We start from the raw sequence: 24,398 nt of genomic DNA, 5'->3' as shown, positions 1-24,398 counted from the left end.
TCATGTTTTACAAGGGATGGGGAAGAAAGGTTGTAGATTTAGATTCTATTTGAAATTTTAGAGGGTATTTAAAGATGAGAACCTAATGATAAGGAGAAAATTGCTGTATGCATTTTAAGTACCATTCGTAGCTTGACTGAATATAAGTTTGCAAAAAACCCATCAGCTACATTAATTTAACAGGTTGAGACACTAAGAGGAAAGAATATGTCCAAGAGAGCTGTTAACCATAAAAAAGGGTTTTAAATTAAAAGGGAACATTTACAGTTTTTCTTTTTATATTTATTCCAGTGGTGATCTTTATCAGAGTAACTCAGTAAATTTAAGACTCAGAAAGTGATAGTTTGGAAGCAAAATTAACCACAGTCCATTGTGATTTGTCTCTTTGAGAACTTTAGTGTTGTGTGATTGATACCAGCTTGGAAGAATGATGGAGCATTGTGGGAAAGGGAACATGACCACAGAAAGTAAGAAAAAAGGGCTTATTTTAACTAGAGGAAGTAGACAAAGCACAGATGGCAGCATTTTTTCTAGGTGAGGGGTTTTCTAGTTTGGAGTTGACAGTAGAAAAATTAAAAAGTTCATTGGGCGCCTGGGAAAGATAGAAATCTTAAAATGGGAAGCACATTTTTTAAATAAAGAACTTATGAGGTCTGCATTGACATGTGGTATTTAAGAAGTGCTGGAAAAACAGGGAAGAGTGTGGGATGAGAGAAGTTGTGTGGGCTTGAATCTCAGTTATCTGTTTTTTCTTAGGTGTTGAAGAATGAGTTTTCCAAATGCAAAAGGAAGCATTCCTGCCTTTCCACACCAGCACCCAGGAGGAGCAAAGCAAAACTAGTAAGAGGACTTGTGATTTGGAATGTTCTTCTTCTCTGGAAAGAAGGAATGAATTTCCAGTCCTAGAGAGCTAAACTCTACCACATCACCTGGCTACAGTGTGAAATCCCTTCAGGACAGTTTTGGAGATGGTGATGGCACACATACTGGTAAGCCAAACTGCTTGGTGTGATATTAACTAAGATTAGGTTTGAATTTTTATGAGGAGCATTTTTCTGTACTTCTGTTTTACAATGCTGCAAATGATGCCTTAGCAAGTGTAATCATCAGCTTGTCCATCTGCCTGCTACAGACCAGCAGGAAAGAATGAGGGGAGATGAAAAGCCTATCATGCCCTGCAGGGGAAAAAAAAAAAAAAAAAGTATATAGAAAGATCTAGGAGATGGCTGCAAACTAGAGGAGGCTGGAAAAAAGTTACAAAGTACTGAAGGAATTCAGAGGTCCTCTGTGAGCTTGTTGTGGCTATTAAGTCCACTAGAAATGACCAGGGGAGAGAAGCTGAGGATGCTTGAGTAGTGCTTTTTTTCTCTCCACTTTTTCCTGAAACAATTTCTTTCCAAGATCCTCAGTTCCAGTGGGAAGCATTTAGCAGTTGGTACTCATATGGGTGTGTGACAGGAAGAGAAGAATTAACAACAGAGAAGAGCCTTGTTTTCACTGCTCCTCACAGCCACCTGGTAGGAGAAACCTTACTTGGATTTGGCAAGGCAGGAGATGTTAGTGCTGCTCTTCAGTGGCTCAAGTGGCCTGATTTTACAGATGGAGCTTCACTGGAGAGCTCCATCTTTTATGTGTTTACACATAAAGATTCATGAAAATAAACCAAATGTTGACAAAATTAATGAAGATGGAGTTCTATTGTATTGGAATTTTTTAAAAAATGCCCAACTATAATCTGTGAACACACTCAAGGATGACTACAAGTGGTAGACATTTTTTCTGATTTCTTTACATATTACCTCAAAGTATTTAAAAATCTGCCAAACTGGTAAACCTAAACACTGTAAACCCACCACTGCAATACAGTATCGAATGCTTTGAAGTAGGTAAAGCTGTGGAAAGCTCTCCCCAAGGAGATAAGAAATTCTTGTTCCAGTCATCTTAAAATAGACTGCATAAAATATAGAATATCGTACTGCACAAAGGAACACAGCAGCACAGATGATTTAGTAAGACTTTCTCTCTTCACTTTCATGGTTGTGTGATTCTTAAATTCATAAGTTTAAATGTTAATTCTGTCTGATTCTTAGTACATCCTGAAAATGGTATTAGTAAGAAGACAAACAGTCCACTGGGGCAACCAGCTCTTAAGCATGTTACTTTAAGAAAGGAAAAGAAGTTGCAGCTCCCCTAAAAAGTAATTTTTTCCTACAGCATATCACAGCCCCCATGACACATCATTACTGCTGTTTCAATCTCTGCAGGAGAATCATTATCTGTGAACTAGTGCATGATCATCAAATACTGCATCCTGCATGATGACAAGAGCTTCACTCCAGAAAATTAATGAAGTGCACGCTCAGTGCTAAGCATCCAATGTCTCTCTGACTTCAATAAGTCTAAACTTAATTGCCTCACTGGATTATGATAGTGTTGTCAGATCAGAAGATTGGAAGCTACTTTGGAAGCTACTGAATAATAATGATAATAATAATGATAATAATAATAATGATGAAGATGATGATGCCTTTTTGTCCTCCAAGAACCAGGGAATAACATGTCTCCTAACTTTTGTCTTCATAAAATAAAGTTTACTTCAAGATTTGGCTAAAAGACACTGTAAATAATTTTCAAATCCTTGGCTGATAGTATCCTTGTAGAATGAGACTAAGAGGGCCTTAAGAAATAATGGCTATTTTTACATGGATGCACACAAAAAGGATAAAGGTCCCATCTTTCATTCCCTGGCATTCCTTTAACAACTGTGTAGGAAACAGTCAGGGATCAACAGGGAAAAAAGTGCTAAAACCAGCTCACTTACAATTGATGGTTTTTCCAGGATTAGAGTGGGTGGCTTAGGAACAGGGCTTTCTACTTTTTCACAGACAGGGGGAGGCTTCTTTGGCTCTTTGGCTTTATTCTTCTTCTCCAGTAGTTCCTGCAAAAGACATCCAATTTAATAAGAACATGGGTAGATAGAACAACATAAGGCCAGTTCTCTATATGCTGACTGTTGCTGACCACACTGACTACAGGGAGCTGAAAGCTTTGCAGGCTTGTGGCTTCTATTTCTTACTGCAGATCAACTGAAAAACTGAGTATGGTCAGTAGATGAGGTTATTGGTTGGTCAGAAGATATTGATGGGAATGTCAAAATCATATGTAAGAAGGAAGCAGGAGTTATTATGCTGTATTTACCAATAAGTCATCAGCACTTGTGAGTCACCTAAAATCAATCTAAAATGGGTATGAACTTCATCTCTAATTCTCAAATAATTAATTTTCTAATAATGCTATAACTCTTTGCCTTTAACAATAGGTAATGGTTGCTACTGTGGTTTAGAAATGTTATGTAGTCGGGAGGTTTTATGAAGGGGTCACTTGAAGAGGGTATTGTCACTGTTCTGTGACAGTGAAATGTCTTTCTATAATAAGCTATTGCTGCACAAGATTGAACCAAATGACCCCTTCCTAGCAAAATATGCTTTGGAACTCTGCTTTGCTCATCTACAACTGCCCAGCAGCCCCGTGGCACCCACAACAATTCTACAGGTGGACTGGGAGCCAAAGAGAAACTGTCCAAAAACTTCATTCTACCAAGAAAATGCAAAAGGCCATTAGGTGTGGGTTTATCTTGCTTGCAGCTGATTGGCTGCAGATGCCACACTTTGTCAGCAGATTAGAGTGGAAGTGCCACCACAGCCTCAGCTCTTTCAAGACATTTTCAAACTGTTTAAAAAGCCCAAGTCCTGCCAATTTCCCACCACCAGCCCCTTAGAACTAGATATTCAGATAAGCATTTCAAACTGCATGACAATGCCTGCCTGCTGCAGGACATGACACTTTGGCTTGCACAGAAAGGTAAGGGAGTATATCCATTTAAAGCTTCTTCAAAACGATAATCCTACTACTGTATGGGTTGGATCTTTAGTCTTATTATTGAAAGATCATATTTTGGTAAGGGAAAGTGTGCCTTCTCCTTTTTTTCACTCTCTCTCTTTCAAATGTTCAAATACAGTATTTCACCAGGGAGGGAAATCAAAAGAAAAACTTTAGAAAAAAGTTCAATGCTGAATTTAGCTCTCCAGTACCAGGAAAGTGATGGCATTTGCACAGAATTGTGAAATTAATGAAGTTTTGAAACTCCAGTAGTCATTGTACAAAAACTCTTCTTGCATGTAAGATCTGATCTTTCAGGTCAGGATAATGAATTGCTCCAGAAAAGGAGAGGTTTCTAGGCAGAGGGGATAAAATACTTTACTACTGAAAGCTTCTTAAATGGTCCATGTTAATAAAGGAAAAATCAGAGCCTATAAACTGCTTTTCAGCCATGTGAAATAGTTATAGCTCAAAAATGTTGAGAGATTTTCTGAACTGTGTTTTGTATATGAAGACCTTAGAGCTCCCTAGCATGAAGATTATAACAGTGATTTATAAGGAGATTTGCATGGTAGGGCAAGGGAAGCAGAAAGAAAAAGCTGCTGTAGTTGTGACTCTCTTGAAAACAATGGCTACTATGTTTATTAGTACAATCTCGCATTCATAAGAATTTTCCTAATAAAACTGTGGCCTCCAAAAATGTTTCCTGCTAACCAGAACAACAAAATATAACCAGACTAACAACTTTTAAAGACAGAAAAATCTATTACTAATTTGGGCAAGCGGGAATCCTTATTAATATAGATTTGAGATATACTGCAGTACTCAGAAGTGGCTTTATATTTTCATGTCAACACGATCTAGTGCCTGCTTGACTATCTTTACTAAGTAAAAAAAAAAAAAAAAAGCTTACCATTTGCTTTCTCTAATCTGATGTTATAAATGATTTTAAGATTTTAACATGAGAAAAGAAAAAGAAAATATAGGGGTTTTGCCTAAACTGGTTCTGCCCAACTTAACAAGCTCTCATTTTTGGAAACAGAGACACCAGGACTCAAGAATCAATAAAAAAATACTTGATTTTAAAAGTGCTAAACATCTGAGCAACATACACCAAATGTTATTGTCTACATATCATACGCCCATTTTCCTGATACAGACTACATTCCTTTATTCAGGTAGCAGGTTCACAGTCAAGGTAGGATCTGCCTGGACTGGACAGTGAAAGCACAAAAGTAATCTCTTTTCCATTCTCCTGGCAAACGCAGTGAACAGTAAATGGCACTCATGCTTTTCATCATACACCTTGGCTTCTCAGCCAGTTTCTGAGAGAAGCAGAACTCTTGACAGGATAACAGCTTAAGAAGCAAATCTCCACTCAAAGAAATCATTCAATCCATTCTTTAGATTTCTGCATTGTCGCCTCTGTGATCTCCTCCATCCCACAAGATCCTAGGTATATTTGACTTTTGTGTACAGCACAAAGTATGCAGTCATGGTTATGGTTCCTTTTTGCTCACAAATGATAATTGTGGGATTACAGAATCACAGAATCAATGAGGCTGGAAAATATCTCTGAGAACATTGTGTCGAACCCATGACTGAACACCACCATGGCAACCAGACCATGGCACTGAGTCTGTCTTTTTTTTAATATCCAGTCTTTCTTTAAACACCTCCAGGGACCATGACTCCACCACCTTCCTAAGAAGCCCATTCCAGTGTCTAATTTGTGAAGAAATTCTACCTAATCCAAATCTAAACCTCCCCTGGTGCAGTTTAAGACTATGCCCTCTTGTCCTGTCACTGGTTGCCTGGGAGAAGTGGCCAAGCTCCACCTGGCTACAGCCTCCTTTCAGGTAGGATCACTGAGGACAGGCTGCCAACCTGCTTAGCAATGCAGCGTGGCTGCTGCATCAAGACTGATATAAAAGCTCTCAGAGCTTGTCTAACCAAGAGCCAACTAACAATGTGATGAGATCTGTTCTTGAAGAAATAACTGCTTAAACAGCCTTTCCCATGCTTTGAAGTTGGCAGAGATTTTCTCCAGAGACATTCTTGGCCCCTCTACTTCTCTAGCTCTTTCCAGCAACTGGATAAAGGAAACAGATGTGGTGAGAATTGCCTTAATGCTGAGGTGAGAAGTTTCTGGTTTTGACCTCATCTTGATCCAACACTTTGAAACCACCTGATGCTTTATCCCTCTTGAGTCACCAGAGCATAGAGGGCCTGCCTAAAGTCATGTATTGTTCTGCACTGGGATATCTTCTACCACCTCCTCCACTCCTTGGTGTATTCACTTACCTAGTTGCATTTACTCTCTGCAGTAGTTATCTGTATTGGGATGTTATGTCCTTAATGCCTCGGATTTTCATACTAGGCTGTCTATATAATGGTTCCTTAAAGCACTGTTAGCTGTGCTGGCTAGGAACTATCTGTCCTTTTACTGATCTGGCTTAAGATAAGGATTCTTGGTTTTACTGTAAATCACTTATTGGGTCACTCCTGTTTCTGCTATGTTCTCTTATTTTAGAGAATTATTCAAAGACTACTGAGTGTATATAATACTTCTGCAAAAGGTTTCAGGATGGTCCTAAAAAAAGTTTGTTTCTATAATCACTTCTTTTTGGCTTAGTTTCATGTCTGAAAGAAGCAGCTCTCATTCTTAGGAGGACACAGATCCTTGGATTATTGCTTATCCCTTCTAAAAAGCTTTAAGCTTAGGAATACCCTCAGTATGGCTAACAAAAAGGAATATAATGAGGAGAACTTATCCATCTTTCCTCGTGTTTGGCCAGAGAAGCAAGCCTTGGCAACTTTCTTTATTAAAACTAATTACTTCTGAGGCCAATATCTAGCATTCCTCCTATATTTGTCACTTGCTTCTAGATAATCCAGGAAAAAATTTAAAAACGCATTGTAGAGATAGGTCTCCATGTACTCCCTAAATTTTCTAGGATTACATTTTATTTCTAGGATTATGGGAGAGACTTTATGGATTAAGTGTGCTAGGAGAGCATTAAAAGAAAGCTCTAGAATAGAAAACTGATCTGGCTACTCAGCTATAGAAATAAGGCAAAGCAATACAGTGCCCTCATAAAATGCTCCCTAATTACCTGCTTTAAACTTCTTTTCTACTGTGTGTGATAGGAGGCTTGTTGGCACAATTGGGACTGCTTATTCCAACTGGTCAGAGAACTCCTCTCAGGGAGAATTGTCCTAAATTCTATTAATGCAACTACTCAGCATGCTTTACTGCTCTGTTTTTGACAGCTCCAGCAGCATTTGAGGTGGACTTGTCAGCAAGGCTCTGCTAAGCCAGAACATGCTATAGCCATTGAACTTCAGAAGCAAAAGCCTCTGATGGGAGAAGTGACCAGGAACAGCATCATAGAGCTCAAGAGCTAATTAGGGCAGTCATTTCTTGATTCTCTGAACAGAAAGATTGTTTAAATGTAGTAGTGGAGGCAGTCTGGGTGTTTCACAATGTCAGTACTTTCTGCTTGTCTGGACCAACCAGTCTGGTGTCTCTTTCTGTATATCTTACAGCAGCAGTTAATTTTTGCACAATGGATTTATTTTATCCTTTTTGCCTGCAAAGGAAATGGTTTGTGACTTTAAAGGAATATACATTTGGCATTTTTGTGGTGGGGAAATTATTTATTTAGCCTCTCAGTTGCTATAAATCAATGCAGACCAAGTGACTGACACTGATTTAAGAAAGAAACTGTGCAGAATTGTCTGCATTTGTTCTGCATTCCATCTTCCTTTGTCCACCAGTTTTCCTTTGAAGAGATATTATTGTGTGAGCAGCCAGCATTTGGCTGCTCACACTTCTTCTCTGTGGTTACAGTTTAGACATTTCACCACAGTCTTTCAAACCATGAGGAATACTTTAAACAAACAGAATACACGTGCTGTAACTGGAATTCAGCTCCAAAAGCTTGGACTAACATTCTGCTGACAATGAGAACTGTGTTATGATGCAGATTACACAATTACTTCTTGAATTTTATGCAAACCCACCCAAACTCAAACCCCTTCAACACTTCTGTGTCTTTAAAACTATGAGTTTTGTCCTTACTCTTGAACAATTCCTGTAGCACTCAACATTTTCTTTGAAAAGTTTCTTTCTGGATAATAATGAAATGCAATACTTCATCTTTACAAGATCCAGCAGAATTTAAATTTGAGATAATATGATTGATTTTTCAGAGCAAGATTTTAGTTTAAAATTCAGCAACAGCAGGTTACTGTCTGCTTTGAAATTATTATTACATTACTCTAAAATAAAAAGATATATATACATACATACATATATAATATATATAAATGAAAGTGAAACTTGCCAAGCTTTACAAATTAGAGTCACTATTTTCCAAAGATATAGCAGCCAGACAAGAATATTCCTGATTTTTCATGAAGGCAACCCTCAACAGCATCACAAGAAGTGAACTTAAAAGTACATGTAATTTACAAATATTGTGATTGCAGGTGCAAATGAGGCACATCTTTCTTTGGTGGTTAATTACATATATGGACACCTCATCTGCATAGACAGTTGTGATAAATTAAGATAAGAAAAACGCATTAGCATGTTTGCAAATCAGATGCTGTTCTTAGGAAACAACAGTGATATGCATCCACCATGGTGACCTGATTTTATGAGTGGGGTAAATTTAGTCATGCTTTGCTACAGATGTTTTTACAATATGTACCTAAATGTACTTTTAAAATAATGTACAAAATTTTTAAAATATGAACCCAGATTCACTTTCTTTAATTATTGGAAACTTACAGTGTAGCCAGTGGGGTATTATAAAATGGAGCAATGAGAATGAGAAAAGGGCAAGAATTTCATATTGGCATAATATGTTCCAATCCAAATACCTGATCTGTAGAAAGACAGATTTGTTTGTGTTTGTTGTCTATAGGACTGGAGCAGAAGCAGGAGTGAGAGTACTGATGGGTTGAGCATTAGAGCAGTGCTGGTCAAGCCTGCAACAATCTGCATGTTTGATTCATTCTGTCCTAGAAGCTATTTTACAGAATAAGAATTCAGGAAATTGCGAAGAAGCTTACACATCTTCCCAATTGCATTTATGAGCAGTACAAATCTACGAGGAACTGACGTGCTGCTGGATGCAGCTTCATACCTGGTGAACTTGTGCCACGACTACCTCTAGTCTTGCTGACCTTTTAACATAGCCAGTCTTAGTGATAATGCATTTAGGCTTTGGAGCTTTAATCTTGAGTGGGAAGACAGAAGGCTGGACAGATTTTTCCAGTTCACACAATCCTAAGATTATAATATGAAGAAAGATTATAAAATATACAAGGATTTTAATACAAACAGTGGTTAAGTAGTAGAGTGATGGGGAGGGAAACTTGAATTTTGGTTAATATCTCAAGTAAGTACCTCCCACAACAAAGTCTTCCAAAATGCCTTACCTGCAAAGGTGTTAAGATAGTAGTTTTTTACCGAGTAGTAGTCAGAACTCCTGTCTGGGAAAAAACCAATTCGAGACAAAGGAGCGTATGTTTGTGATGAAAAGTCATTATACTCTCTGATGATATCTCGCCTCTCCAGCTTTCCCATCCAATTCTTCCTCTTAGCTATCAGTTTCCTGAGCACTGAAAAGGAAATACAAATGTGAAACAGGTCACACAAATAGTTCTATAAAAGCTGTATCTTTTTAAGTTCACAAGATAAGATAAAAACATGACAAACCAGATGCTGGCCATGCTCATTGATATTGTGGATGCAATATATTTCGTTTTGAATAGATGGTAACCTTGGAAAAATAGAAATGGCTTGTCTGAAAACTGTCTCATACCCCTCCCTTCCTGTCTTTCAGACTTACTCAATGCACAGTCATGCTGAATCTTTCTTATTTTCTCTTCTTTAGCCTTCTGATGATTTTGCCAGTGGTTGTTCAAGCGCATGGCATTCAGCTCATTCTGATTCTCCTCTTGCCTCTGCAGCAGCTTCTTAAAGACTTCCATCTGAACCTTCTGCAACCTGCAAGGAAAGAAAAGGTTAGACAGTATTGAGTGTACTCTGCAGTGTTCTGTGCAATGCTGTCACCATCAAATCCTACATACCTTTCCAAATAGCTCATGTTGCATATCTCATATTCAATCTTTCATTTTAAAAAAGGAGTTAAGCACTGGTAAAATGTATTGTGGTAGCAGACCTGGAGGCTAAATTTAAGAAAAACACCCCTTCCCAAAATCAAGGTATTTTCAGAGAAATAGAAGGCTTGTTGTACCCTTCAGCCAATTCCCTAAACCTTCTTGCTCCTCCTCTATTTAGCCAATAATTAAAAGAAATAAAACAGTATAATAGGACTCCTACTTATCTATTTCCTCTTCTCTATAGGCCCACTCCTTCCTTTCCATAGCCTCCGTCATCTTCAACCTCTTTGCAACATTTGAGGGACTGTCCATGGGTGGCAGAGCTGCTTCCCAAGCACGTTTTTCCCGGATGCGATCAATAATCTCCATCTCAGCTTGTCCTGCTGGCAGTCCCCGACCTTACAGGGACAAGAAGCATTAGCTTTTTGGAAGATTGGCAAATCCTACAAATGGCCACCACCAAAAAGTATGAGAGGGCTGGATGGGTACAGGTCCATGTGGTAAACACAAGCAGAACTGTCAAAAGCCAGAAGTAAATACTTCTAAGACCAGGGAGATTCTACAATATGAGGCATGGTAGGACCTGCAGTTGCTACAGTTCAGTGCACGCTAACACTGGCACTTCATTCTGCTATTCTGCTACTGCAAAGGGAGAGGGAGAAAAGCTTTTCTAGGAGGATACTTTCTGAGAATGAGCACTTTCTTTGGCATGTGCAGTGTCCATCATTGTTACAGGTGAGACACTGGGAGATGAGGATCACAGGTATGTTCCAGGGCAGCAGTCTTCATACTGTTTGTTTTAAATAATGTTCAAAACTCAGAGCAGCTGAAGAACAGTGGGTAAATGGAAAAACTGCTCTTATCTCACATTTGTGAAACATGACCTTTTTATATTGAATGGTTCTCAAAACCCTTCATTAAATGCCCTAAAACAGCACCATTAAGTAGGGAAATATCATACTTACTTTAGAAAAACAGATAAAATAATTGCCTCAAATGCACACAAAAAAAGACCGCCAAAGCTGGCAATAGACTTAAAACCTGACATTGGAAAGAAAAGAACTTCCTGCTAAAGAGGCAGCAAGATCAGTATATTTTATCTTAATTTCACAACTCACCCCAAGTGAGTGTAGCAAGTGTCAGAATTTCAGGGACTGAGCCACTGCGAACTATATATTCAGGAGAATAGGGATCTGTCTGTGCTTCACCATCCCTGTAATCTGTCTGTATCCCCAGAGTTCGGAACATGAGGCCGAAGACCTGGCTGTCTCTTGCACCTGACAGGACACGTAGCTTTGTCCTAAAAAGAGATGCAAGATGGAAGATTGATCACATTCATTAAAAAAACCTCCATGCAAACAAAGCAGAAGCACGTCAGTCCAAGGTGAGAGTGTTAAATGTGTTTTGGTTTATCTTAACATTAGTCCCATTGATGTTAACTCCATTATCTTTGGTAAAAGCAGATGGAGGCTACACTGAGTCTGAAATACATTCCTTAAGTAAATAATCCACAAATCTTCTAGTTTCAACTCTCATGATTATTACATACAAACCTTCCCTACCTATCCATTCTAAAGCATTGCATTTAATGGACATAAAATTGTTAAAGTACCATGAAGTAGGACTGCTTCAATTTTATTTACATGTTTCTCTTTCCAGCAATTCCAGAATAAAAAATTAATTCTGATATAACCACATGCAATTTCATTGACTCCACTAGGAAGTGAATTTTATTATGTGACTTCAAAATTTGATACTCTCTGAAAACTACATTAGACTGCATTACTTAAACTCTACATCTCTGAGTAGCATTGCATCACAGTGATTGTAATAAAATATCAGAAGATTTTCCAACAATATTGCTCTACTAGAGAATCTTCTTTGCAATGGTATATCTTCTAGAATTCAGAGACATCTAGCTTTCTGTTTCAAGCTTCACAGTCTTAACACACCAGAAGCACATCCCTTAATCACAAAGCACTACTTACATACTGCAAGCAAATTCTGAAACAGTCCATCATCTATTTCCTCCAGAATTCTCAATGATGAGAGCAGCACCTTACCTCTTAACAAGCTCATTATGAAAAATAGTGGTCACCAAGCTGGTGACCAAATAGTTGCCTGATCTTTTCTGGTGAGATGTTACCCATTTCAACAGTAATTTTCTAAAAGTCACTACTTACTCTGTCTTTTTATCAGCAACAGCTTCTGGAACACTTGCTGGAGGCAGCTTAGAAGAGCTGAGAGGTGTAAAGACAGAATGAAAGTCACACAACAAGGATGAGCCTAAAAGATCATTATGGTTCAGAAAAACTGCAGTCCACTAAATTCAGTGGAGTTAATACTGATTATCTACAACTGTGGTTCTGTTAGTTCCATGTTTAGGAATTATGCCTAAATATGAAATAACTCTTTCATAGGTAAGGAGGAACAGAGGAAGTTTCACCAGTAAACACCAGGACTAAATGTTATTCTTATGAATAAGTCAAAGCAGAAAGTGGAGTTGCAAAACAAGACAAATACTAAAGTTATTTTTGAGTGTGTTCCCAATATTTTGTGTATGTTTCACTAATTAGCTTAATTTTTTCACTTCACTTCCACTTTTTTGAAAGAGTAGTGGGTTTTTTTAATAATTGCTTGAAGTCCTGAAATTCATTCCTACAATCAGCTGATAAGCTAGTTTGGACTTATCTAATTTTATTGTTTCATTTTTTGCAATACTTTATGAGGTATCTTGAAAGTGATTTGGGCTCAACTACATATTAATAATTCCTTCCTAGGCATTCTTTTAGTTTGCATATTGCAGCTTTCTATCTATTTCCCTTAGCCTTTGGGAGACTTTGAAGCTTAATTTCATATTGCAGAAGATAACCTCATCTTTGTTCTTTTAAAACTGTTGATGAAAAACCATAATAGACTTCAACTTATTAAACTTAGCAAATTTTTTATATTTAAAGTGGATACATTGGCCAATAGCTGCTGAGTAAAATAGTGAATGCAATTCAAAGTGTATGTGACTAAGTCAAGAATGTTTATATGGTAGCTGTTGGTTCAGACCTTGAGTCCATTGCTGACCTGCAGTGTCTTTGTGGAAGGAGCAGAGCAGTTCTACAGTAAGGGATATGGATGAGAAGTTAATCAAGGCTTCCCTTTGTTCCCTTTCTGCTCCTGGCAGAAACTGGGAGTTAAAAGACTCCTTCTTAAGAAAACACCTTTCTAGAGGTCTGGAGAATCACACTGGCTTTGTAAATATCTTCTTCCTTTGCACAGGATCATCTACAGCCCAAAGCTTTCTTATTAAGTACAGAATGTCTGATACGTTTGCTTATATGGTAACTCATAACTGAAAATTCTGTCATAGTGTGAATTTAGAAAGACCTTGTGTTTTAAGACCTGGTTACTATTAAAATTTTCTATTTTATCAAAATACTGACAGAAAATACAGAAAAAATAATGCTCTGGCCTTTACTTAGGTGCTCTTGAAAATGCACAGAAAGAAGCTGAACCCTTTTTCAAATCAATTCATTCCTTACCGTGCAAAGTATTTGTAGCGATTCCTTCCATCAACTTCAGGATCTTCATATACAACCTGAGGCATCTGAAGAGAAGACTGACCTCTGAAAGCCAAAATACAGGATATCATTTAGGAAGTACATTCAGAGCAGTTATCTTTATTTCCTATGCCTTTTTTTTTCCTCTCTCTCCCCTCTGGTTGCACTATCCAACATGCACACTACAAACTCCCCCCAAATCTCACACTTATACAAGCAATTATATTTTTGTTTTTTCACATTTACCTATGCAGCAAAACAGTTTGACGCTTTATGTTTATTTCCCATTACATGTGGTCAAGAAATGGTCTTTGCGGTGTTTATTAAAACTTTCTTATGAGCTTGTTACGAAAAGCATTAACCACTTGTACATGCTTGACTTTGTAAAGGAAACCACTTTTATTGGAAATGGGGGGAGCAAGCTTATTTTAAGAGTGAAACAGTTCCCAAATATGTGTAAAGACACAGAATGAGCAAAGGAGAAGATATTTTCAACCTCTGAAAAGCAGGTAAAGATATTTTGAGCAAATGTTTAAACATATAGAATCAGCAATTTCAATTTGAGTTCTCCAGTAAAGGAGAAAAATTAGGACAATCACGGGAATGTTTCAAAATCTATACTGGAACAACCATATCTTTTGCAAGAACACTTCTCTTTTTTTTTCCCCATTTTGAATTTTAATTAGGCAGACTGTTTACATTTTTCACTCCAGCATCTTGAAGAGTCTTCTTTAAGGCTTTGGAAGATCATGTTGAAAACCTCATTAAGGCAGTCAGTTAGCTAATGGGTAAAACTGAGAAATTTGGAAGTTATTAATCAGTATTGCTATTTGATTTCACAATTGCTTTTTAGATGACTTACTCATCTAAACCTGCACATTTGTTAAAGGCAAAAAGTAGAAGTAATTTTCAGAGAAGTTGTGGATGCCCCATCTCTGGAAGTGTTTGAGACCAGGTTGGATGGAACTCTGAGTGAAAGGTATCAGTGCCCATGGCAAGGGGATCGGAACTACATGATCTTTAAGGTCCCTTCCACTCCAGGCCATTCTATGATGATTTTATTTCTTTGAGCTACGTATAAGGCAAGTCCTGAGAGCCAGGTTTTCTGTAAGACCATTTTTGGCAACTTGTGCGAATTCTGACCTCAAGATGTATGGGCTTGTGGGTACTGGGGCTGGTTGCTGATGCTTGATTTTAATTACAAAGGTATATTTACAGAGATACAATTAACAATACTTAACATCCCTCGACCACTGAGATCAAAACAGAGGATTACATGCTGAGACCAGTTGTCTTCCAAGCCCTCATCTAATTCCTGCAAACTGTGCTGTGGAATCTGAGGAGGCACAGAATGGCTATCTGCCACAGGAAAGCTTTGAGCGAGACGCTTCATTAACCTCCCGTGACACACAATTTACTGCCAAGGTAAGTTTAAAGTCATCTCTTCCCAAGGCTTTCAGTCACATCACATAAGAAAAGAGAGGGGAATATTTTGAGATGCAATGTCGTAACCTGATATACTTACTCAGCACTAATCAACCTATTATTGTGAAGTTGTGTTTGTAAGTCAAATGAGTTAATTGAGCTGATGGCTAGTTCCATTAGCTGACTCTTTACATATCAGGCTGTTGCTCCATCCAGATGGATTTGTGTTTCATTCAGCACAGGTGGGCACTTATTCTTATGATCTAACTTTATTAGCATAAACCGTTCATCCTGTTATGGTATAGTTATAGGCACAATGGGAACCCAGGGAAATAGCCCTTTTTATTCCACAGATCCTGCCTCTTGCATGTCCTTGACTTATATTTGCTGACTTTGCTGAAATAAATGAACATTTATTCCCAGTAACCTTGCAGAGGCAATGCAAATACTGAGAAGACAGCTGGAAAATATTCTGTCTTCCGTATCAGCAGCACTGTCAATCAGTGCAGGTTGAAATAGAGGGGATGTATTTCTCATTTTTTGTTAATTGCAAGACATTTTGCAAATACATGTTGTTGAAATGTAAATTAACTTTAAAGCAGTGCAGGTGTTGTTACAGAATTGCAGGCAATATATAAGAAGCCACTGAGGTGTTCATGCACTGGGGACAATTTGAAACACTGAAAATAGTATTAAGAAAAAAATACTCCAATTTTTTTAAATTGTGAAAATGAGAAGAATATGCCTTTCAAATGTGAAATCCACTGTATCACTCTTGAGCATCTTTGATTCTTGTCTGGCATATGCCAGCAACCCCAGAGCATGCACCACCTGAAAAGCCCATGGTCTAAAGTCAGTTGCTTAAAGCAGAAAGAACCTTTGAAGACAAAAACCTAGGCTGCTGCCCGCAGTCTTAAATATCACAGGACTTAAAAAAACCTGTGGTGTGGCAAAATGCGTAAGCTTTTATTAAAAAATCTGCTGTATCAGAACCCAAATTGTGACACCAGGAGAAAGCTCAACTAAGAAACCCCTGCACTAAAAATGTGGTGCCCTGGTTCAGGCCCCAAGGACCCTGGAAGGAGCAGCAGCAAAAGCAACCTAACCAGCTGCAATTGCACGGGATTAAAATCAAAGAGCTCCCACTGAAGTAACACACATGAGTCACTGAAGTCTTCATAACCCATCTGATCTGTAAGAGATTGAAATAACTCTCTTCTTTTTCATGGCAAACGCTGCAAAGCAGATAGCACAGGGATGAAGGAATGTGCAACATCCACCCTGTAAGAAACAGATGGGTAACCATACTCCACAACAGCTGCAATCTCTTAATTTCAAGGGAAATGTAAGTAGGAGCAAATTGCAGTCACCTCCACTTCAGCGTGCATGGCTTTTTGTTGGTTTTGTTCATATGTTCATTTTAAATTGTCCAACCATAGAACACTTACACAGCAAGCTGCTGAAGAGCCTCCAGGCGCTGCTGAGCCCTCCATCTTCGACCAATATATGCAGGCACTGGATCTTCACCCTTGAAACACAAACTGCAGGCTGGAAAATGAATGAGTCCAGTAGCCATACTTCAGAATATCGGTGCCTTCACCTAGCATTTGTGTAGACACAAAGAAGGCTGTAATTTAGCCACTTCAAACAGCATTAAAGAGAGCAGAATTCCAGCCTGCTGTGATTTACAGGACTGCACATTTGGGATGGGGAGAGAAGGCAGCATAGGTATGCTAATGATGTCAGCTAGTTAGATGGTACTTCTCAAGATGTGGAGCATACCAGACTAGCAGCAGATGCACAGATTTGTCTTCTGGCTGTTTTCCAGTGCTAAACTTATACTGAAAACCAAAAGGTCTAACAGTTTGTTACATAAAGAAGTTAGTGTGCAGTAACTGTGAATGTGCAGCAATGTGAACTTCTAGCACATTACCCCATGTAACTCCTTCCTATTTCTAGTGCTCTAGAAATTAAGTAACATATTCCACTTGCAGGGTAAAGTCACATTATTTTATACTGGAACAATTTTAGCATTTGTTAAAAATAACTCAAAGGGAGCTAGCATTAAACATCTACACCCTTCCTTTTAAGGATTAATTTCCCTGGGTAGATATGCCTTAAATTGCTAAATTTATGGTTGCCGATAAATCTTTGCAATCATAAGTGATGAAGCTCTACTGGCTTGAGCTTCTGTAAAAGACTAAAATCAGAATTGAGTTGTGAATTGCCCCTTTCATTTCAGCAGGTCCTAACTCAAATGCATGCATGTGACATTTCAAGAATACTCACCAGAACGCAAGACAGTGTCAGTTGATGAAAATATAGGCACCCTACCATGAGTAGCTGCTTGCTGTGCACGAAATTGCATTTTTGTTCTATTTCTCTTCAAAAGGAGTTCAACTTTTGAGCGTTTGGAACACCCTATGAACTAATAGTATCACAACCTCTGTCCATCCCAAATTGTGAAGCTACAGATTAAGAATTCAAGGATGTAGGGTTTTGAATTGCACATTATACACCTGCTGATTGATTATAAAACGTGTTTTATGCAAGAGTATGCCAGCACACCCATCTGCACCATTACTCCTGTGACATGGCAACTTTAGTGACAGGTTGCTTGTTTACTTCATCTGGCCTGAACTGTTACCACAGCCAGATTGTTGCAAGGGTCTCACTGATGACAGGCAATATTCTCTGTCTCTCTACTGACAGGCAGACAAATACTTTTTTGTTTTCATGTAGATATAAGAAATATTCTGAGATAATGCAGTAAGATATATCCAGCAACATTATTCACAAAAATGCTCCTTGACTCCATTGTTGGAAAGCTGCTCAGGGCTTTCCTCCTTGCTGTACAGCAATGAAGTCTGAGTTCAGAAAATCTGTCTTGCAGCCTCCATCACATGCCTGGCTTCAGGAGGACTCTGTTTAAAATCCAATTCATTGTGCAGTTGCACCAAGTCTGTTTTCCTCTGGCACTCTACCTGAATGCATCCGGTGCAGCTATCAATCACTGCTGTCTGAAGGTGTGACTGCAACCCCCAGAGACACACCCTAGCTGGTTTTAAACTAGCTAAGGGGAATACTGACAGCAGGGGAGCAAATGCAGCAGGAAGCTAAGCATGGGCTAGCTAGGCAAGCATTAGCTAGAAAGTTAAACTCTGATAATTCTGTATGAAGAATCAGCATAGATTTGCAGTCTTTACTGACTGCTTAGATGTTGCTAGGTATTTCATTTTAGTCTATGTAGGCTACATCAATCCGTAGTGTAAATCTCTCCCAAGGTAAGTAAGGAACTGTATGAAATGACAGCTCTGCTTGAACAACAGCCCAGCAGCTGCCCACTTATTTTATTAGATATAAGTAACATATACAAGCTATAATTACCAGCATTCAAAGACAGTCTATTAAAAATACTGACACACAGCTTAGGAAATTACTCTGAAAATGAAGCTGGGTATTTCTAGGCTGCTGTTACAGTCACTATAGGCCAGCAGTCATGGCTACTCCCTGTGCTGTCTTGTTTTAGATAAAGCTTCTTTCTTTTCTTTTTATTTTGCTGATTTTAGGGAGCAGCCTAGGACTGAGATGGAGTTTCTACCCATGTGTATGCAGAAAAAGACAAGGTCAACATGTGAGCTGACTTTAGCCAGCACCTACCAGTCTATCACCAAACTGAGCATGGACATTTGACTTTGGAGGGTCCTTCTCACTTCACAGTGTGTACAGAGGGTCTGAAAGACAAGTGAACAAGCAGAACTACTTACATATTTGAGGAATCAGCACAAATCATCAGGCTCCACTTCCCTCTTTAAAAGTCTGTCTATAAGACAGTATAAAACAAACTAAAAAGAAAGAACTGAAATATATGTCTCTGTATCAAACAGATGTCACCATCATGCAAATGAGCCTCAGAGCTGAAATCCTGTTCTGCGGAAGATACAGGTGAAAAATCTAGTAGAAAAATCTGGTTTCTTTGGAGGCGCCATCAACTTCAACAGAAAATGTGACGACATGAAACATTAAAAGGAAGGCATAGTGCAACAGTAATCAGTGGAAATACCATACTCTACACGATGCTTCCCTCTGGGACGCAGGGCTGGCTTTGCTCCAGCTGATGTTTCATGGTCCCAGCCTCGCTGGAGCCGCCAGCCCTATCGCTTGCCCGCTGCTCAGGCGGCACCCACCTCGTGCCGAGCTCGGCGACGGCACCGGGGTCCCTGGGGCAGGGGGTCCCTGGAGCCGGGGTCCCTGGGGCAGGGGGTCCCTGAGGCGGAGGTCCCTGGGGCAGGGGGTGTCTGAGGCAGGGGTCCCTGGGGCAGGGGGTCCCTGAGGCGGGGGGTGTCTGAGGCGGGGGGTGTCTGGGGCAGGGGTCCCTGAGGCAGGGGGTGTCTGAGGCAGGGGGTCCCTGGGGCAGGGGTTCCCTGGGCCGGGGTCCCTGGGCCGGGGGTTCCCTGGGGCGGGGGAGGCCTCACGCCCCGTCCCGCCCGACTCCCGGCCCCACACCCGCCGCAGGGCTCGGCCTGGGCCGTACCGGGGCCGCCGCCCGGGGCAGCAGTGGGGCGGAGCCGCGGGCCGGGTGCTGCCGTCTCGGCCGGGCTCGGTACCGAAGGAGCAGCCGAAAGTCCGGTCCGGAGCCCGTCCCCACCGCGCGGCCCCGGCGCCGTTGCCGGTGCCATGGCCACGGCGGGCGGGCGGGGCCGGGAGTGTCCCGCCCTGCGGCCGGACCCTGCCCTGCCCGGCGCTGGGGGCGGCTGGCTGACCGTGCCCGTGCGGCGGGCAGCCGCGCCCCTCGGGGTTTTTCCCTGCTGTTTGTGCTCCTGCTCCCTGCAGCGCCCTTTCCGCAGGGCCCTGAGGCTGCGCCCTGCCGCCTCCATCTTCTCGCCCTGTCGCCTCCGGAAGCGCGGCGCTGGTGCGGGGATGTGTCCGGACTTTGAGGGGACAGGGCACGAGTGAGGAAAGGAAGGACACGTGTATTTTTGCTTTTCAGCAGCTGCTGCTGGAGTTGTTTCGTGTGATGCTCCCGAGACCCTCGGTTAGCGCTCAGGAAATCTGGTTTAACAGTTACAGTTAGGGACAGGATTCAAGCCTGGATATTCTTATTCTTGGCTTTGCTTGTTGTCACTTAGAATTTCTGCAGCTGTAAAGTGGTGAAAGTGAGTCCAGAGAAGGGTAAGGGAGCTGGTGAAGGGTCTGGAGCTCTGTCCTGTGAGGAGTGGCTGAGGGAGCTGGGGTTGTTTAGCGTGGGGAAAAGCAACCTCGGTGACCTTATGTCTCTAGAATTCCTTGAAAGGATGGTGTAGCCAGCTAGAGATTGGCCTCTTCTCCCAGGCAACCTGTGACAAGACAAGAGGATACAGCCTTAAGATGTGCCAGAGGAGGTTTAGATTGGACACGAGGAGGAATTAGACATTGAGATGGACTGCACGGGGAGGTGGCGTCACCGTCGGTGGAGGTGTTCAAGGGAAGACTGGATGTGGCACTCAGTGCCATGGTCTGTTTGACATGATAGTGTTTGGTCATAGGTTGGACTCAGTGATCTCAGAGGTCTTTTCCAACCTAATTGCTTCTCTGATTTTGTGAAAATAGGCTTGGTGTGTACTGCACAGAGAGGCTGCAGGGTTTTTTCATCTGTAGAGCATCTCAAGAGGCTTGTAAAAAGCATTACAAATAAACATCATGCTTTGCAAAACATTGCTGTTTCCTCAAGGAGGAGGCCATCCTTTTTTATAAGAAACAAAGTTGGAAGCTTCTTCATGCTAAATGTTAAAACCAAAAAAAAGGCTAATGGTTTTGTGAACATATGGAGATTTGCAGCAACAGTGCCTAGGAATAAGACAAAAAAAAAAAAAAAAAAAAACCAAAACCAAAAACAGAGAAATTGAAAATGGGCCCTGTCCTCTGTCTATAACCTTAAAGCAAGTCCCTTATGTTAGTTATTTTGTGTATAAAACTCTGTATCAAAGGGTTATTCACAGCTTGTCACGTCTGACATAAAATGCTGGCCCCTCAGTACCTCATTACAGGAAAGCAACTTTAGGACTGTAGTTCCAAATTCCTTGGCTCTGTGAATTTACTTGTAGACAATTTAACTTTGAATGCTAGTTTACTTTCTTAAAGGCCCATCCTTTGCCTGAAGCAACAACATTTTTAGGTTGGTGGGTCAACTGAAGATGTATCTGAACTAAGAAATGCTGTCACATCTTTGTTTCTGACAGACACAATCTACATCTGTACATCTGTAGGATGTGACTTCCCACAATGGATTGATCCATGACCTAAAGATACCTAGCAGGCTGTAAAGACCCTCATTTTACTAAAGAGCTTTACAATGTGATACCTTATTACAATTTTTGATATGGCAACAAAAGCCACTTTTCAATAGACTTCCCTGGCATTTCTCATTATCAAGTTCAGTTTTCCTTTCTTGTATCTTATTCCATTAAAACTCCATGATTTCCATGCTGAAATTCTTCCATGATGAACATCTGCCTTGGGGTAATGAGGTGTGTAAACTGTACTTCGGCCAAAAAATTATTCTTTGTTGGCTCCACCCTCTGATATTTTTCCACTATAAGGTTTTCAGAGATGACGAAATACAGGCAGCCTGGACTTCTTTTTTTCTTATGTGGAATGGATCAGATGGAAACCAGGTTGAGAAGGAGCAATGGAATAACTAAATGTGTTCTTGAGAGTCCTACAAGATGCCAGGGCATAGCCAAACAGATAAGTACTCTCTGGAGTCATGTACGACAAAAAGGTGCTTTTACTGCATTAAATTGGACTAAATGTGAGGTGTTGCCACATTTTTCTTTGTTCACTATAAGCTGCCTGGTCCTGCTGCCTCTGATCTGTCAAGTGTTAGCACCTGAAGGACTGTGTAGGGAACCAGCTCTGGAGACTGATGTGGCTGAAAACTAACTTGTCAAAAAATAGAAGATAAAAGTTTTCAGGGTGCTGCATAGCTGCCTGAAGGGCAGTACTTGCTCATAGGAGGTGACAGGTATATGTGGCTGAGTGAAAAAGCTCAAGGTTAAGGTTTATTGAAGTTGCTTTGATTAGAGTGTGTGTGGGTAAAATATTGGCTAGTTTTTAACTATATTTCTAAGAAATGTCTGTGAACTACAGGTATAAACAGTGAAAAGCCTTACAAGTGTTAAAAGTTGTGTTGATTGTTACTATCTTGACTGTTCTTTGCCTGAAATCTCCATATTCTTCTGGACCTGAAGCTGTGTGAGACTTGGCCAGGGCCCCTATTGCACTGCTGTGTGCTGTGGAATGCACTGCAAGGGCTAAGTGGTGAGGTTTGGTCTGAATAGGTCTTGTTTATTTATTTATTTATTTTTAATATAAACCGCACATTTCTGAAGAAAAATATTCCAAAATACACAAGGCTCTGAGGAAATATTCGATCCCAGGCATTAAACTTTGGCAATCTTGTCTATGATCAGTACTTTGGAAAAGTACTCAAAGCTTATGTGGTAGGTTGAGCTGAGTATGTCAAGGATATATCCTGTTGCTCTGGTGAAAGTGAGCTGCAGTCAACTGAACTATAAGCAATCACAAAAGATTCCTTTTTCTTAAAAAAAAAAAAACCAAAAACCAACTTGACTTATGAGCGTTCTGTTTAGATCTGTGGGCCACATTGTTGGGGTTTGGTTTTTGGTGTTTTTGGTTTTTTTTTTCCCATTAATAACTTTTCCAGAACAAGACTGTGTTGGTGAACTGGGGTGTTGTCTATCTGGATCTTTTTTTTTATAGCCACTTGGCTGCAAGGCACACCTTGCTCAGGTGCTCAGATGTATGAGTAAACTGTCCACACCCTTGAGAGTTACTGCACAAAGTCTTGAGTGGATTAACTTTGCATGTTGCAAAATGGCAGAAAAGTGCACTAGTTTAGCTGCCTGTGACAAAGGCTGAGCCAAATTAATTTTACCTCACATTAACCTTGAGATAAGATGGTGTAATTTGCTGCAAGATGAATTACTGCTACTCTGTTGATGGACTTGTTATGCTGTGATGACTTGCTGATGTGTTTGAACTGTAAAATCAGACAGGGGGAAGTAGAAAATTTAGCAGGGTAGGATTAGGCACTAGTTGGGAGCAGAGCAGTAGCTGAACAAAGGCAAGATGGATTGGACACGAATGCGTGATTTTAGAGGAGAAACGTGGCTGGCTGAGCAAATTAAAAACAGTAGGAAAGTGAGGTGGTAGGGACCAGTGTGGCACAGGGAGGAGGAAGAGACAGGGTGAGCAGCCAGCAGGGCAGAACTGAAGAGGTTTGGACAAGAAAATGGGAGACCTAGGTGAGGAGCTGAAAAAGTGAGGAAGGGTGTGGAAAGGCAGGATTAGGGAGGATAAAGCAAAGAAGTTGAGCTAAACAGATGATGAGTCTTTAGTCTGTTTTCCTTCTGTCCTCCAAAACCCGGGAGGGGACTGGGTTTCTTGAATGTGATTTTTATCCTGCAATCCATGATGATCTGTGAAGACCCTGGCAAGATGTCATCCATCTGGCTTTAAGTTTCATTCCATAGATGGTCATTTCTGCTCTTAGCAGAGGTCAAATAACAGCAATGTCATGGTGCTGGATGTCTGTGATACTTCCTGGCGACCTTTTCTAGTTATTAAAAAAAAAAAAAAATCTAAGCTACAGGCAACAAAGTTTTAGCCTTAAAAGCACTGTTGAGGCTTTGATATCCGGAAGTTCCAAAATTAATCTGTTATAAAATAGACAAAATAGTGTGACATTTCACATTTTTCCCACACGGTGTCACAATTCCTCTATGTATGGTCCTGCCCGTCACAGGCTCGAACCTGGGTGCCACCAGTTGAGCTGCTGTATCCAAATGTGAATTGATGTAAAATAGATTCTGACCCGTCCAAGGTAATCCCTCGGATTCGTGTTTGTTCGCTGTCCGTTCCACACAATTCACTCCCTGTGTATAATAAACCTCTTTTCCAGGTGCGTGATTCAAAAGGAAAGCAGCAGCACAAGGCTGCAGTCAATGTCATTGCTAAATTTTTAATCCAGAAGAAGGGAGCCTTCCTTCCAGCCAGCAAAAAGGAGGAGGCAGATGGGGTCACTATTCCCATCAGAAAGCAGAGGTAAGTGTCAAAAAGATCTGAGGAGACAGATGCTGTGAAATCTGCTGCTTTGTGGATTGAGACTTTGTCTCTGGATTGACCTTTGGCTGTAGTAAGGCATGGTAACCACTGTGGAACACCTCGCTTGTAACTTGTGACATATTTTGTAAAAATGGCTGTGGAGTACTGATCATGGTAAATTGAGCTTCACTAGGGTGAAATCTGTGGTTAATTTGTGCTGTTTTTACTAAGAGCCATGCTAAGAGAGGCATCTTCTCATACAACAGATTAAATGAAAAAAAAAAAAATAAAGTGTTTATA

The 24,398-nt window shown here is 40.4% G+C and overlaps 1 protein-coding gene and 1 long non-coding RNA gene across 7 annotated transcripts in view; one reads left to right on the top strand and one right to left on the bottom strand.

Moving 5' to 3' along the window:
- CFAP91 (cilia and flagella associated protein 91) overlaps positions 1-19,862 on the bottom strand; it is a 30,885-nt gene extending 11,023 nt beyond the window's left edge. Inside the window, exons 1-11 of one of the 3 annotated variants that reach the window (XM_072925474.1) lie at positions 19,504-19,862; positions 18,654-18,727; positions 16,442-16,593; positions 13,551-13,634; positions 12,201-12,257; positions 11,136-11,317; positions 10,238-10,415; positions 9,744-9,901; positions 9,331-9,513; positions 9,036-9,178; positions 2,822-2,938 (exon numbers count right to left, since the gene is read on the bottom strand). In XM_072925474.1, the coding sequence (XP_072781575.1) occupies positions 2,822-2,938; positions 9,036-9,178; positions 9,331-9,513; positions 9,744-9,901; positions 10,238-10,415; positions 11,136-11,317; positions 12,201-12,257; positions 13,551-13,634; positions 16,442-16,569 (1,230 nt within the window). In that variant the 5' untranslated portion in view covers positions 16,570-16,593; positions 18,654-18,727; positions 19,504-19,862. Of the gene's footprint in view, positions 1-2,821; positions 2,939-9,035; positions 9,179-9,330; positions 9,514-9,743; positions 9,902-10,237; positions 10,416-11,135; positions 11,318-12,200; positions 12,258-13,550; positions 13,635-16,441; positions 16,757-18,653; positions 18,728-19,503 lie in introns of those variants that run through there. The other 2 variants (XM_072925470.1, XM_030266236.4) reach the window with 2 other exon arrangements.
- Positions 327-24,398, top strand: LOC115493908 (uncharacterized). 4 transcript variants are annotated; one of them, XR_012054499.1, is made up of 7 exons: positions 327-467; positions 757-989; positions 9,789-9,918; positions 11,254-11,401; positions 14,787-14,993; positions 16,240-16,338; positions 18,563-19,039. It is a non-coding gene; the product is annotated as an uncharacterized lncRNA (long non-coding RNA). The 4 variants fall into 4 exon arrangements; XR_012054500.1 differs by lacking the exon at positions 327-467 and adding an exon at positions 23,956-24,398 and having other exon boundaries at positions 686-989; positions 18,563-18,938; XR_012054501.1 differs by lacking the exon at positions 327-467 and having other exon boundaries at positions 683-989; positions 14,775-14,993.

The sequence above is a fragment of the Taeniopygia guttata genome, chromosome 1, assembly GCF_048771995.1.
Source record: "Taeniopygia guttata chromosome 1, bTaeGut7.mat, whole genome shotgun sequence".
Taxonomy (NCBI): Eukaryota; Metazoa; Chordata; class Aves; order Passeriformes; family Estrildidae; genus Taeniopygia; species Taeniopygia guttata.
This window is presented reverse-complemented; position numbering and strand designations above follow the sequence as displayed.